Consider the following 15,381-nt stretch of genomic DNA (forward strand, 5'->3'; position numbering starts at 1 on the left):
TAATGATATGACAAAGCTTTGAAATGTTTGTGTACGTGGAACATTTTATAACTGATATAATATCAGTTTCACCCAAAATTACCATTTCATTTACTATTTCTATCCATTTAGATCTGGCGCTGTCAAATAGAGTACAGTCCCATAGTATATGTTCAAGCGTTTGATTTATATTTTCCCCACAATGACAGTAAGGGTCTGGTCTTTTCTTTATCTTATGTAAAAAGGCGTTTGTAGCTACTTGTCTAGTGAAAATTTTATTTACTAAAGCTATTTCATATCTAGTTAGATCTGAATTATGGAACCATGTGTTCTTGAATATCACTTTGTTGAAATACTTAAAGAAAATTCTTTCGGATTTATTAAGCTCAATAAAATTAAATTTATTATTTTCTTTTTTGTATGTATCCATTATTATAGAATATATACGGCTTATGGGGAGTAGGTTGATTTTGAGATTTGGTGGGATATGTTTATTCTTTGCTATCTGGTCAGCTTCTTCATTTAGCGGGATGTTTTTGTGGCTGGGGATCCAATAAATTTCTATTTTGTTTTCTGATTGATTAATTTTTTGCAGAGACTTATTTGATTCTATGATGAAAAAGTTATCTATATTTTTGTATATTTGGTTGTTTAGTTTATTAACTACACTAAGCGAGTCAGTGACTATGATGAATAAGTTGTTTTTGATCTTCAGTTTAGAGATTTTGTTTACAATCCGTTTCAATGCTAGCCATATCGCAGATGCTTCCGCATCAAATATTGTAGAGTTGTTGTTTAAAACAATTTTGTTTATGTTCATGGAGCGGGCTTCAACTATAGAGGCACTGCAGTATCCGTCACTTTCATATTTACTCCCATCGGTATAATATACACCTCCTACTATTTTAGGGTTGTTATTCACATGGTTGGTTATGAAGTTTTGCCAATCCTTAGGAGCGTTCGTGGATTTTTGTACCTCCTTTCCCTGGAATATGTTAACCTTTAATACCTCTGGTTTATCAAACGTAGGGATAATGATGTTGGGAGGGTGAGGAATTTTCATGATAGATGAACACCATGGTCTTATTTTGTTGAAGGTTTCAATGTATAGTGGTATATATCTAGCAGAGATGTATGTTGATGAGCTAATGATATGTGAAATATCCTTTATGGTTAGAATAGTGGGATGGTTAATTATTGAGGTACGGCTAAGTAGGAACTTAACTGTGGTTTTGAAATTTCTCTCAAGTATATCAGGCTCAAGACTAATAAACCATGTTATTCTATTTGAGCTAGCTTGAGGAAGACCCAGGGCTTTTTTAATCATTGTGACTAATAATGAATTGTAACTGTTTATGATACTATGATTTGATGGGTTCAAATAGACCATCATTCCCCATTCAATTTTAGGTCTGATAAGGAGTCTAAAGAGAAGTAATAGCGTAGTAGGGTGGGCACCCCATTCATTGCCCTTAATCCACTTGATTAGTTTAGAGTATTTTATTAGTTTACCCCTGGTATCAATAAGCTGCTTGTTCCACAATAATTTATCATCAAAGTGGACCCCTAGAAATCTATAATGGGACACTCCTTCTATAATGCCATTTGGCGTTGAAATTTTAGATATTTTATCAACCCTTCTTTTTCTTGTGAAGTGAACCATCTTAGATTTTTGCATAGATGTATGAAGGCCCAATCCCGATAGGAATTTTTGGATCTGCGTAATTGCAGCTGTGATATCTTTTGTTAGAGTCTGGGTATTATCACATTCTTTGTAGATGGTTAAATCATCAGCAAATAGCAAATATCCAACATCATTTTGAACATATTTGGGAAGATCTTTCAGATATATGTTAAAGAGGAGGGGGCTCAAATTTGAGCCTTGAGGTAAACCTAGCGAAGAATAGCACGAATCCACCCAGATATTGTTAAAGTAAAACTTCAGGTTTCTATTTATAAGCGATAAGTAGATGTATTTAATGATTATAACAGGAACATTTAACTCTCTGAGAATATCTGCAAGAATGTGTGGTATTACCTTGTCAAATGCTGATTCTATGTCAGTGAATACGGCTACCAAATTCGATCTTTTAATAAACGCCTTGTAAATGTTGGCTGAGAGGATTATTAAATTGTCATTGCAGGATCTATGACTTCTGAAACCAAATTGGTGACTTGGGATAATATTCTCTGATTCAAAGATAATAGTAAGTTTATTATTAAGAATTTTGTCAAAGACCTTTTTTAAGTTGTTTTGTAGTGCTATAGGTCTGAATTTGTTGGAGTTAGGTTTTTTTATCAAAATAACATCTGAAATATTCCATTGGTGGGGGAAAGAACCATGCTCTATGATTTTATTAAAGATGAGTAAAAGATATTTGATTATTTTGATTGGTAGTAGTTTGATAATTCTATTGTCTATTAGATCTGGACCAGGTGAAGAGGAGAGCTTGAGGTATTTTATTGCCAGGGTGAGTTCATTTAGAGTAACATTAAACGATTTGTCCAGTCTCTCATGAGATGAGGATATGAGTGATTCATGTAGAAAGTTTGGAAGGTAATTAGCTGTGTGCACTTTAAAATTTTTAGTATATTCACTGATGAGGATATCTGATTGACAGTCATCTACATGTGAGGCATTTAAGTGTTTGGAGTTTTTAAGAGCATTTACTTTACGCCAAATATCCTTTTGACTAGATCTAGGGTTTAAAGATGAAACGAATTTATTAAAACTATTTTGATTTTTAGAAATGACAATTTTTTTGAATTCTTTATCTAGTATTTCATATTTATCTAGGTTTTCCTGTGTGTTGTTCGCAAGATAAAACTTTTTGGCCAAGTTTTTCTGTTTCCAGAGTACACAGCATTCTGCATCCCACCATTCGTTTGCTTTACTTATTTTGTTACTTCCTTCGTTGTTGTTTGTAATATAAGATCCAGACCTTTGTGCACCAATGTTGATGATTTGTATTAGATCCTCATAGCAATTCAGATAGTTATCCCTGTTGACATCTGGGTTTAAGTTGTTGGCTAAGATGTTGAGTTGGATAGTAAAATCCTTTTCATCAAAACTTTTGTAGTTACGTTTGTATCTGTAAAGATGTCTGGTTATATTGTTGCTTTTTGTATTAATAACTAGATGGATAGGGAAGTGGTCACTGTCATAGTAGTAGGATAGGACTTTGAATTTACATCTGTTAAGGATGTTGTTGTCGACAATGATAAGATCCGGAATGCTGGTGGCATGTGGTTGATTGTTAAGTGTGGGAATTAATTTATTAACTATAGATAAGTTATTTTTGTTTATACAATTGTATACCTGGTATCCTGAGTAGTTGTTTTTGGAGGAGCCCCAGCTTGAGTGTTGTGCATTTAAGTCACCTAATAGGACAATATTATTAGAGTTATTGGAAATCGATCTTAGATGGTTGACTATTTTTTGCCATTCAGAAGAGTTGAGTTTGTTAGAGGGTTTGTTATATATAAGTGCCAGCCAGTAATTAACATTGTTCACTGATATTTTTAAAGTTAGAATTTCTATGTTTAGTATCGTATCCAAGTCCGTATCAATTTTATGGTAAAAGATATCTTTCTTGATCAGTAAGGCAACACCTCCTCCTGTATTATCTCTGTCATGTCTAATACAGTTATAACCATTCAGTTTAAATATATCCGATTTTTTGAGCCATGTTTCAGTTAAACAAAAGATGTCCACTTCCTGTTTGTTGAGGATTGTAGAAAGTACATAGTTTTTATGAACTATACTCCTTGCATTCCATAATATCAGCCTCAAATAGCTCATCTCTATTTAGATTAAGTGTGTAGAAGTGTAGGTATCAACAGTATAAGGGAAGTGGTTTAAAAGAATATTGTTAAGAGTCAATATGTAATTATCCAGTGAGTGATTGGTTGTTAATTAGAAGCTTTTGAATTACTAGGTTTTTTAATGAAATCTCTGACATCTCTTTTCCTAGTAATTTTATTAGGAATTTTGGTTTTGTAGCTTGATTGGTGAATTTTCTTATTTATTTTGTGGCAGTCTTGGAAATCTAAGTCCGAAGTTTCGCATTCTATTTCTTTGATATATTCCGTTTCTTTATCACATGTAAGTGAGCTGAGACTTAAGTTTAACTCAACCGGAGGAGATTCACTTAGGATATTATTTTGAGTATCATTTATGGTGAATTTATCCAACGTAGATAGCATAAAGGGTTGACTTAGATATGTATCAGGTTTTGGATGGTCCAATATGTTATCATTTAACTGGGAAATCCCGTATATCTTACCTGGTGGTCTATTCATTTGCGGTATTCTTTCTACCCTGAAAAAAAATTTTCATATTAGCATTAATGTATTATACATTCAAAAAAGGGACTGACAATAATTTTTTTCCACATTTTATATTATAAAGGACAGGCACATTTTTTAGGCTAATTCCACTGTGTGGCACTAGCAACCTTCACCAGGATTTCAAAAAACATTTATAAAAACAAAATTGTTATTGCATAACCTTCGCAAGTCTGCTTCGATAATATTCTTATCTGCTGAATCTATAGCTAAGCGGAATTCACTAGCAGTTATACGCAAATTGTGTATAAACTTCTCGTAATCCTCGTTACTTATGATGCCTACCTTTGAATAAGCAGATATTTTTCCAACTAAATTAATTTTTTTCAATTGTCTGTTTGTCGTTTCTTGCATTGAGTCATCATTAAACGTTTCTACTTCATTTTCTAAAAGGATTGTTAGTAGTTGAATTACCTTATCTGCTTCCATTTTAACTAAAAAAAAAAAAAAAAGATTACATTATTTATATTAATATGGGGCCAAAACCGTCAGAAAGTTTAATAAAATTTAATTTTTTAAAATGAAATAATTTAAAAAACATACCAGTTTTATAAGTTTCAATTTCTTCCAGAGAATCAGGACGGTTGAGTCAACAGTGGTCAGCACTGTCAGCAGCAGCAAGCAGCAGCACTGAGCGTGTGACCTGCGACGAATGGTGACTGACGACGACCGGACGGACCGGACGACCTGCGTGCACTGAAATCACTGAATGCGTGACTGCGTGAGCGGCTTTCAGAATTTGTGGTGTTCGAGGTACGTTCGGAGAGTTCCAGTGCAAATTCACTGGTTTGTTCAAACGTTCGACAACATGGCAGCGCTACCATATCATCAGCAACCAATCAACATTCAGATAGCTATAGCACAATCCGTCACTCATTTCACCCCCTCATTTGTGTCTCACAAGCCTAATCTTTTAAAAATATTTTTTCTTCTGTTTCTTTTTCATTGTTTTCCTTTAAAGACATTTCAAGCTTTTTTTTACAATGTAGTGTGCTATTTTCAATTTTCTCAATTTGACTGAATCTATTTCAAACTTTTAACGCAAGGTGACGACTAATATCAAACTGGGATTCGCGCGGGTCAAACTTATGAAACTAGCGTTAGTATAGGTCGTGTTCCAGAATTAACTGTCAATACTGCAGACATCGTTGTATCCTTGTCAAAAATGAAGCATTGAAAGAATACAGAAGGATATTCGCAGTACTGCCAGTGAGTTTTGAAACACGGCCGTAGTGAAAGGTACCTCTCTCTTTTTCTAATCATGACTCCTCGTTCTTTTCTTTTGCAAAAATTATTTAAGATCAAGGACTGGGATTTCTCCTATATGAAATAAGAAACCAAGAGCTCCTTAATTTTTTCACAATAAAATTTATTTATCAATATAAAGTATTTTATCTTCATTTTTCAACAATATTTACAGCAATGTACATTTCTTAATTAAAAGTCAAACAGTTTTACTATCGGTGGAGAAGCGGGCACCAATCCATTTTTAGTAATAGCTAATATCAGCACTGCATTACACCCACGCAATTTGTAATCACTGTTATAGCCTTCTAGTAAAGCATCTCGTTTCATGAATAATAAATAGTGCACTATGAGTAATCCCATGGATCACTCCCTGTATAGACCGATGATGTATATGCGTGAAGAGTAGTCATCGCACTATCAATAAATTCTATTCGAAACACTCTCTTTCTCGTTGATCATATAACTCATTATTCTCTTGGTATAATTAGCTCATATTACATCGATAGGTCAACAAGTGCAATATAATTTATACAATTCCACCCATTTAATTGCATTAAGTAGGAATGTAATAATAATAATTAGATTGATGAGCAAACGAAATATGTTGTCACAGCACGTTATTCAAGAGTCACAGGAAATGTCTCAAAATATAAATCGCGGCACATTGAATTACCAAAATGTAATATCTATCGTGAAAGGTGTATCACAATTCGTCTTTCAATTTGTTGTATTTCGGATAACTAGCTTTCTTTTTCTTGTCACCGACTGCCTCTTCCGAAAAAAACAAATTGGCAAGTTTGTAATATTTTTTAAATTTGTTTAGAATAATTTGCAACGTTGTCTTGTCCTCAACAAGGTCATTTGTAGATCCTAATATTAGATGAATATCTTTCATATGATTTAATTTTAATAGAATTGACTTTCGCGCTTTGCTGGCAATTTTTTTATTTAAGAAACTAAGATGTCTCCTTAACTTTCGGTAGTCTTCTAGCAGACGTTCGATGGTATCTAAACAAACAGATCGTGTGCGAGATATACACTTGCTCGGTGCTTCGCCTGATCTAGTCCTGCAGATATTTATCAACGCTTCGATGTGTGTTACACCGTCCAAATTCGCCAATATAAAATTCGTCAGATTTGGAATAGTTATTGGCAATGAAAATGGAAAAACTGTACTATCGTCTTTTCTAAAAGTAAATGAGCAATCAGCAACATCTCATCTTTGTTTGATATTAATTTTAAATATTAATTTAATTACCTTCGAGCAGGAAAAAAAAGGATTGATGGAAAATGATTCATATTATATTCCCAAGGCAAATCGTTATTATCTCCATCTATCCTGACAAATATTAGATGGTCCATTTTGGAAAAAAAATGAGCAACCGTTAAAAATACATACGCTATTGCACTGCAGAATCCACAATAAGGAGAATGATACATTATGACCACATCCTAAACAAAACGAATTATTTCATTTATATTTTCAATATATTATTGTAATTTAATTACCTTTTTTGGATCTAATACAGTATCTAAGAAATTTTCCGTGTTCAACTCAGATATTTCTATGTGTTGCTCTTCCGTATTACTAGATTTAGCATCGTTCTTAAATTTTTTAATAAAATGACGAGTATTATCAGACCTCAACGTGCGTTGTAAAAAACCTTTTGTATAATTATTTATAAACTTAATAAGAGCATATCTACTAAAATCTTCTTTCATTATATACTGGCTTTCTTGCTGTAATCAAGGATACAATTTTGCAATCATTTTAGGTTAAACATAAGTGATTTCTTAATGTAATAATAGCTATAAGCTTACACTTGAGTCGAGAATAACGACCGATGTTTTATCTTTAACATTCAATGCATCGATTCCTAAACTTTGGGCAAAATGGGAATAATGAATGCTATCGATTGCAATTAATGCAAAGGTTTTGTTCATTTTGCATACATCATCTATAAAGCTTATATTAGGAAACGTTTCCAAGTCTCTAGGAAATATTGGCTGATGGTATTCGTTTCCAGTCAGCCATCTTTTGCAATCCTCCTTAAAGTAAATCTCTCTTATCGAGTTTGCTGATCTGCGATCATTTGCTTCTGCAGGTTTTCGACTCCTCCCGCGTTGGTTTACTTTTTCAGGTTTTTCTTCGTAGCAACAGAATGAAAATTGCTGCTCTTTTTCATTAGCACTGTTGAAACTTTTGAAAACATCAAGTCTTCTACAAACCTGACCAAGTTTCCCTGAGTCGGTTAAACAGACGGCAGTTTGTTTCTCCAATGGGCTCATTGTATATTTTTTACATAATAAACATTTATTTATAAAAATATCAGAGCAGCAACTATCATTAATCCACTGTTGAACAGATATGCTAATATCAGATTCACTTTTGGCTAAGTCTATCTTATTTGCATGTAATATATCCATGCAATATTTTGTTTTATCGGAATGTTGCGCTTTCGCATGTTCACGATTATGCTTCAAACGTGCAATTAGTTCTTTAACTAATACATTCTTTTCTGAACCGTAACACTGCAAGGCCACTTCTCTTATCTAGAAAAAAAAATAATGACAAGCAGTAGATTCAAATTAAGAATCATTAAATATTATAGCAAATAAGATATGTTTGAACAAATTAAAGTATATTACTAAATTGTAATTATAATTTTCACGATGTAAGGGATTCCTTGGAGTGAATAAAAAGAGTACAGGTCCTTCTTTCATATATGGTGAGAGTGTATGGGACTTTACTCCAGGGGGCTGTAGCCATAGAGCAGGCTGATGAATGGTATTACTAACCCAATTTAGTATATTTTCCGGAGTCCATTGGTTTTCTTCTGGATAATTCTAAGCATTTATACTCTCAAATGAGATTACATTAGCCTTACTATGATCATTGTATAGGTTTGTATTATTTATTCTTAAAAGAAGAAAGTATATCATATATTGCAATCAACTTACCAAAGTCTCGTCCCACATAAATAAACTTGCTGAAGGAAATTCCACAATACCATAGTTCTTTGCAGACTTTGCGTCTGTAACAACAGCAAATGCTAATTCTCTATTTGGATCTCTTTCCAGAGATCTTATTGCTGATTTATAAAATTCTTTGTAACCAGGACCCTTAGAAGTACTAGTAAAATTAAAAAAACCTACTAAGACAGCCTGTAACAGAGTAAATTTTATGAATGAATTTTCTTATTAAATATTGCTGATCTTGTAACACCTACATCATAATAAACAAATAGATCTATCAGCTGCTCTTTACTTGTTATTCTAACCAAAGGGTTTATAAATGCATCTAGAAATCGTATCATATATGGTGCAGTTTGAATACCCCTATACTGTATTCCAGAATCTGATGATGGATAAAGCATCAATACTGGATAACTTTGAATTTTGTTGTACTGAGTTCTGCACTCAGAGTTAGGATGCCAACAATTAATGGCAGCAAAGAAGATCTAGAATAATGCATGCATTTACTTAATAATAGTAATTATATATAAACACTAATGAATATACTCTTGGTTTAACAAAATCAAGTCTTACTTGCGTATGATAATACTGTGCTACAGCTTCAAATTCTTCCCGAACAGCCTGACTCTCTGCATCCCATGGAGCATAATACATGACAAAACTAAAGTCAGAATTGATGACTTGCTCTATCATAGCACCTAAATGGCCTTTATAAAAATCTAATACAATGGAGCTTTGATTGAAAAAAGGTTTTGCAGATGGAGGTTTGGATACTCTAGGAGGTCTATAACAAAAAAATAAAATTAATTACTTAATTACATTTCATTAATGTTATTAAGAGTGTTTAGCGAAGGAGCAGGAAGGAAAGGTTAATCTAGAAAAAACTTACGAGCTATGAAAGGCGGCAAGTGCCGTGAAAATGATGGCAAGACAGAAACAAATAATTTCTCTGGCGTAGGAAAACATTTTACTGGTCAATTTCTCCTCTATGGAAGGCCTCGTAATCGGCACCGTTGGCACTTTGGCCACGTTGTTACTTTCTGATGCAATTGAGCTATCAACATTTCTCGGCGGACTTGATTCTCGCTGCTCACTGGACATTATCCGTCAGACCGAACCAAAATCAGCAAGCTCACCATTGATTATACATTCCTTACATATTCCCTTGTTTCTCTACAAGGTATTTCGGTTATTGAATTAAAGACTATTAGCCGGCTTACTTATTTAGTTACGCGATTTCCAAACTTACCTGCTGCTGCTACCTGTGTGTCAATTATGGTGTCAATGTCAACTCAAGTGAAAAGTCAACCTCAGGGAATCCTACTTGTCGCTGATTGCTGTTTAGTTTACTTTGACAGTGCGTGTTAATTGTACGAATTACTGTAGAATGTTAAATTATTGTTGGTAATAATGGTAATTCAATCTTCAAATTTATTATTACATAAAAAATATGTGTACAAAAGCAAGATATATTTATAACCAATCAAACAAGAGAATTAAAGATTGGTGGCTGCAGAAGAAGAGGGATCTGATAGGATGAAATGAGTGAGATAGTGGAGCTGTAGAGTGGTACAAGGGCCAATCCAGGCCAATTGCCTTCTTTTGGCTTACCTCTCTTGCGAATAAAGGAAACGGAATAGTGTATTAAATGATAAAGAAGAGTGGGAAAAGGGGAAGGTAGTCATGGTAGTGGGGATGAAAAGGGCTTTTTGTTTGGTTCAACCAGTCAAGACAGTCAACTCAAGTCCAGTGTTGGCGAGGAGCGAGGCAAGCGGCGAAGCGGCCAGCCAGCTGAGCCAGCGAGCTTTTCATTTACAACAACCGGCTGGTGGCGGTGGCGGTCGGTCAGTAAGCGGTGTGGCGTGGTGGTTTGTTTATCGTGGTGCTGAGATTGTTGAGTGTTAAGCGTTCAAATCATTAATACTGCAGTAGATTTAGGTAGCAATAGCTAGATACAATTAGCGTCGGACAAAAATAAAACTCATATGACCAATTTTGAAGTGTTGTGGAGGTTAGATCTCTATGGTCGTCAAGTGCACCCTGCAAGTATCCAGACCAGGCTTTTAGAGAGCGTAAAGAATAGCAGAGCAGAAAAAGTGGCAAAAGGAGAAGAAGCAGGGCGCCCTCTCTGCATGCTGCAAGGTCGACTCACAGCTCACAGTAACCTGTACAAGAGCGTAAAAGTGCGACAAGAAGCCTAATGCCGGGTCCACATTAAGCAGACAAACTATAAAGAAAACCATAATTTGATGTTTTCCAACAATTTTGCAAAAAAGGGTGCGCCCATGAAGCACGTTATTATCACTAACAACGCTACTGCGCATACAAAATTGCTTAAAATATATGCGCAGTAGCGTTGATATAGCATCTCCCAAACGCACCCTTAAGGTTGACTTAGGTTTCTTAATTGTTTGCTCCTAAAATCGTTTCGAGAATATTGCGTTTGTATTTTGTTGCTTCTTTCTGTTTTGTTGAATAGATGTGAACCCGGCATAAAGCTATAATTAGAAGAAACAAAAAAGGAGAAAAGAAAGATTATTGAGTTATTACAGGGTTGAAGTTTCCATGTCAGCGAAACTATCGTTCCTTTCAAGGCCAAGAAGACGAGACAGTCTTATAACCGCATCGTCGGTGGCTCCCGTCCCGGTCTCTCGGTCCAGGTCAAGGCTCCGAACCCTAGACCGAGTTCCGTCAAAAGTTATCACTGCTGAGAATTTTGTGTTAGCAATATCACCGGCTTGAGATGAGTGACCATGGCTGCATACACTTGAATAATTTCAAGGCAGCTAAAGGCATCCAACCTTATAAAGTCATCCATTCGTACTTCGTTACCAGTACTTCGGCTGAAGCACGCGTAAGAAAGGTAAATGAAATTGACTAAGTGAATTTCGATCAGCATTGATAGCTGCAATTTTCGTCCAAAGTTTACCTCTCTCTTTAGCCTAATCTTTTTCACTCCAATAAAACCAATAACCACTTTCTGTTTGTCCTTGGAGTACTTTTCATGTAGCTGTTGCTATTTATAGATTTGGTAGTTAATTTGTAATACGGAAGAAAGTAAAAACTTGTGTTTATGTCATGGTGTCGGTGTGTTCGTGCGTAACTAGCGGCAGTCAGTCTCTCTCATGCAAGTTTATATTCAGTCATTCTACCCGGTGTCACGTGGCTCATCGTGGACCAATGAGATCGGCGCTATATCAGCTGTTTCGCCTACACATATACACTGATAAAACTACGCGAAGAAACCAGAGTTACGATGCGATGGGAATTTCCTCCCCCCACCATAATTCCCAGACGCCATGCTAGTTATCGTCTAGGCGTCATAGCGGGGGAACGAAATTCCCACAACAGCGCAACTCAGAAAGAAACCAACGACCAATCGGATCTGCAGATTTCGTTTAATACGTATGTTAGTTATACAAGGTGTATCACTTATTTTGCCCTCGAGGGTAGACGTAAAAATTAATTTATTTTTGTAATTATAGAATAAGTTAATTTCTTGTAGGTTACCTTCTTGGATCTAAATAGAAAATACTTTCAGAAAGGTGAAAACAATTTTATTAATATCGCTTATATTTGCGAAGATAAATTACCTTTTATATTCTCACTCTGGAGAAAATAAGGGAACACCTTATAGATGTTAGCGGACGTGTGATAATTTTTCATTACAAGAACAGTTATTTGAGGCAAAATAGTAATATATTTTTAATTTTTCTTTTCTAGGCAGTGAGTTGTTTGTGTCATACGTGTAAAACGTATAAGGATCGACTTCATTCCTGTTTACATTGTATATTTTTCGGCTGCTATGGGAAGGGTCATATTCAAGAGCATGCAAAGACAAAGAAACACTTCCTAGGTAAGGATAAAAGGATCGATGAATGCAACAGTTATCTAATTTTCGTAATTTCAGCGGTAGACTTATGTTACGGAAATATTTTGTGTTTCCAATGCGGCGATTACGTGTACGATAGAGAATTGCTAACAGTTGCGAAAGCACAATGGAGCGAATCGGCCAAGTCCCTCAGCTTTGGAGAGTATTACCGAGCGTGGGAACCGACCCAGATAGAGGCCGAGCTACTCAGGAAGCATCCAAGAAGACGACGCGTTGTTGAAAATTCTACCATAGGTTTGTTATATTTCTTTATTATCAAAGACTGATAAATAAACAAGTCATATATTGGAGTTTTTGTTTCAGGTTTGAGAGGGCTAATAAATCTAGGAAGCACTTGCTTCATGAACTGCATAGTTCAGGCACTGATTCACACTCCGTTGTTGCGAGATTACTTTCTTGCCGACCGTCATCATTGCCCACAGCCATCACGCTGCTTGGTATGCGAAGTTTCCCATCTCTTCCAAGAGTTTTATTCGGGTAGCAAAGCACCACTGACCCTACACAAGCTGCTCCATCTGATATGGACTCATGCAAGACATTTGGCCGGCTACGAACAGCAGGATGCGCACGAATTTTTCATAGCCACCCTAGACGTACTCCACAGGCACTGTGAAGCCGCTCCGATACTCGTCAAGGATAATCCACATCATTGCAATTGTATTATTGATCAAATCTTCACTGGCGGGCTTCAAAGTGACGTAGTTTGCCAGGCATGCAAGTTAGTTTTTTTTATTATTTTTCCTTGGTCATGTTTGTAGGTGTTACACATTTCAATACCTTTTTTATTAAATTGTAATAAAATTTTCAGTGGAGTTTCGACAACTATCGATCCGTTCTGGGATATCTCTTTAGATTTGGGTCCAGCAGCTGCAGCAGCAGGCAGTGGTAGTGGTTCCAGCTCTGATAATTCTGGGCCTCCGACTTCGCTGCTGGATTGCCTTGAACGCTTTACTCGTGCAGAGCATTTGGGCTCAAGTGCCAAGATCAAGTGCAATAATTGCCAGACTTACCAAGAAAGTACAAAGCAGTTGACGATGAAGCAACTGCCGATCGTCGCTAGCTTCCATTTAAAACGATTCGAGCACTCCAGCATCCAGGATAAAAAGATCTCCACATTCATCTCGTTCCCCGAGCAATTAGATATGACGCCATTTATGTCTCACAGGCGAAATGGCAACAATAACAGCTCAATGCTGGATGGACTGCCTAAGAATGGAGAAGACGCGACATTCAGCGACAATAGGTATTCATTATTCGCGGTAATCAACCACGAGGGCTCTCTGGAGACCGGACACTATACTGCCTTTATCCGGCAGCAGAGGGATCAATGGTTTAAGTGCGATGATCATCTCATTACCAGGGCCAGGTTAAAAGATGTTTTAACCAGTGAAGGGTAATTTTCACCTTTCTATCGGAATTCGACAAACATTTATCTCTTTATTTTTATTAAATGTCTTTAATTTAATTATTCAGGTATCTACTGTTCTACCACAAGCAAATTTTGGAGTATGGTCGAAACAGCAAAGTTTGAGTTTGGCTCGTGCATTTCAATTATCAACGATTTGAAGCAAACTTAACTTTTACCTGAACGACTCGAACGGTTCTTTAACTATAAAACAGGGAACATAAAGCTGTAAGAATTACGCTTCTTTTCTGAAACCGAAAAAGGGAAACATACCGATAAATTATTATTGACGACAGTCGGAGGACAGAATGAATCTGCTTTTAATCGGTTAAGTGTAGTGTTCGTCAGAATCAGCTGAATTCACTGTTATTTTTCTCCAACACTTTCATAAGAACTGATAGAAGAATTAAAAATGTCCTAAACATAATATAACGATAGATCGTAAGATTAGCTCAATTTTTTTAAATAACCGATCATAATTTTGTAAAGCGCCCTACTATTGTTATATCAACGCATTTCCTCTATCTCTCCGCCCGAGCATACTTGAAATTATGTACACGCGTTTTACTTTAATCTTATCTTTTCACAGATGATTTTTGTCACCTGTTAATTATATGATTCATGGAATTGAATGATGATTCAAACTATTTATATCTATGCTCATTACATAGTTGAGAGATTTTTACATATATTGCGTATATATAGACCATTTTCAAGTAAATTTTTGTACAAATAAAGCGATTTATGAAGCATAAAAGCAAAGAAGAAAACGAGATTTTCATGCGACTACGTACATTATAATCTCGAAATGTTAAGTTCGAGTGATAGAAATCATTGACAAGCTTTTTACTTTTCCTTAGGGTTTTCTAAAGCTTTGAAAAATGCACAAAGATGTATATCGTTTGGTTTCCGTCGAGCATATCGATTTTCGTACGAGGTGCCAAAACTTAACTGCACTCTCCAACGTGTAGATGTATTTTTTAGTTTAAGGAAAACTGCGAAACAACTGAATTATATATAAAAGTAGCATCCGATTTTTAAAGGTTTTCCCACATTGTGTTCAATAATGTGACAAGTGAAAGCTTAGCAGTAATATACAGAGCACATTAATTCAATCGAGTCGACGAATCTTTTAAAATTTCATATTTATTATCGTTTAATTTATCAAATTAATTATTGTATCTGACTGGAACTCATACAATTGAGAAAGTTTATAATCTCTTGAATAAATTTAAAAGAAAAATAGCAGAATCGGTTAATAAAACTACACAAACGTTTGTGAAATTCACATTATTGCGGCCTTCAATTCAGAATTATAACAAAGTGTCTGTTCCAGAGTATTATTTGATTGAATATTGTAAAATAATTCTGTATAAGCTGTAAAACTTATTTTTTATGTAGCGGGTTGTAGCATATAGCTACTATATATCCGTTTGAATCGAAATTTCCTATAGCTAGTTCGCAAACGGGTGAGAGTATTGTATACCCACAAAGGCTGAAATAATCGTATACAATAAATAAAAATATATTTCAC

At 35.3% G+C, this 15,381-nt stretch overlaps 3 protein-coding genes across 4 annotated transcripts; 1 reads left to right on the top strand and 2 right to left on the bottom strand.

Annotated features, from left to right (window-relative positions):
- Positions 1-3,353: 3,353 nt before the first annotated feature.
- LOC136784541 (uncharacterized) lies at positions 3,354-5,203 on the bottom strand. The gene is made up of 4 exons (XM_066745248.1): positions 5,171-5,203; positions 4,870-5,022; positions 4,741-4,760; positions 3,354-4,300 (listed from the first exon to the last, which is right to left on the bottom strand). The coding sequence occupies exons 1-4, from the start codon at positions 5,201-5,203 to the stop codon at positions 3,892-3,894; spliced, it is 615 nt and encodes a 204-aa protein (XP_066601345.1). The 3' UTR covers positions 3,354-3,891.
- A 480-nt stretch (positions 5,204-5,683) lies between these two features.
- On the bottom strand, positions 5,684-11,240 carry LOC136784553 (thioredoxin domain-containing protein 11-like). Of its 2 annotated transcripts, XM_066745268.1 has the most exons (11): positions 11,101-11,240; positions 9,800-9,930; positions 9,440-9,723; positions 9,124-9,334; positions 8,805-9,035; positions 8,536-8,739; positions 8,224-8,421; positions 7,396-8,127; positions 7,084-7,314; positions 6,833-7,026; positions 5,684-6,761 (listed from the first exon to the last, which is right to left on the bottom strand). In XM_066745268.1, exons 3-11 carry the CDS (start codon positions 9,649-9,651, stop codon positions 6,278-6,280), a joined length of 2,697 nt encoding a protein of 898 aa, XP_066601365.1. In that variant the 5' UTR covers positions 9,652-9,723; positions 9,800-9,930; positions 11,101-11,240; the 3' UTR covers positions 5,684-6,277. The 2 variants fall into 2 exon arrangements, with proteins under 2 accessions (XP_066601365.1, XP_066601366.1); XM_066745269.1 differs by lacking the exon at positions 11,101-11,240 and having other exon boundaries at positions 6,615-6,756; positions 9,800-9,928.
- A 41-nt stretch (positions 11,241-11,281) lies between these two features.
- Positions 11,282-15,376, top strand: not (non-stop). The gene is made up of 6 exons (XM_066745270.1): positions 11,282-11,413; positions 12,274-12,406; positions 12,461-12,676; positions 12,746-13,160; positions 13,251-13,835; positions 13,916-15,376. The coding sequence occupies exons 1-6, from the start codon at positions 11,294-11,296 to the stop codon at positions 13,971-13,973; spliced, it is 1,527 nt and encodes a 508-aa protein (XP_066601367.1). The 5' UTR covers positions 11,282-11,293; the 3' UTR covers positions 13,974-15,376.
- The last annotated feature ends 5 nt before the right edge of the window (positions 15,377-15,381 follow it).

This window comes from Prorops nasuta, unplaced genomic scaffold, assembly GCF_024137725.1.
Source record: "Prorops nasuta isolate Cenicafe-Biocafe unplaced genomic scaffold, Cenicafe_Pnas_1.2 PNAS00060, whole genome shotgun sequence".
NCBI lineage: Eukaryota > Metazoa > Arthropoda > Insecta > Hymenoptera > Bethylidae > Prorops > Prorops nasuta.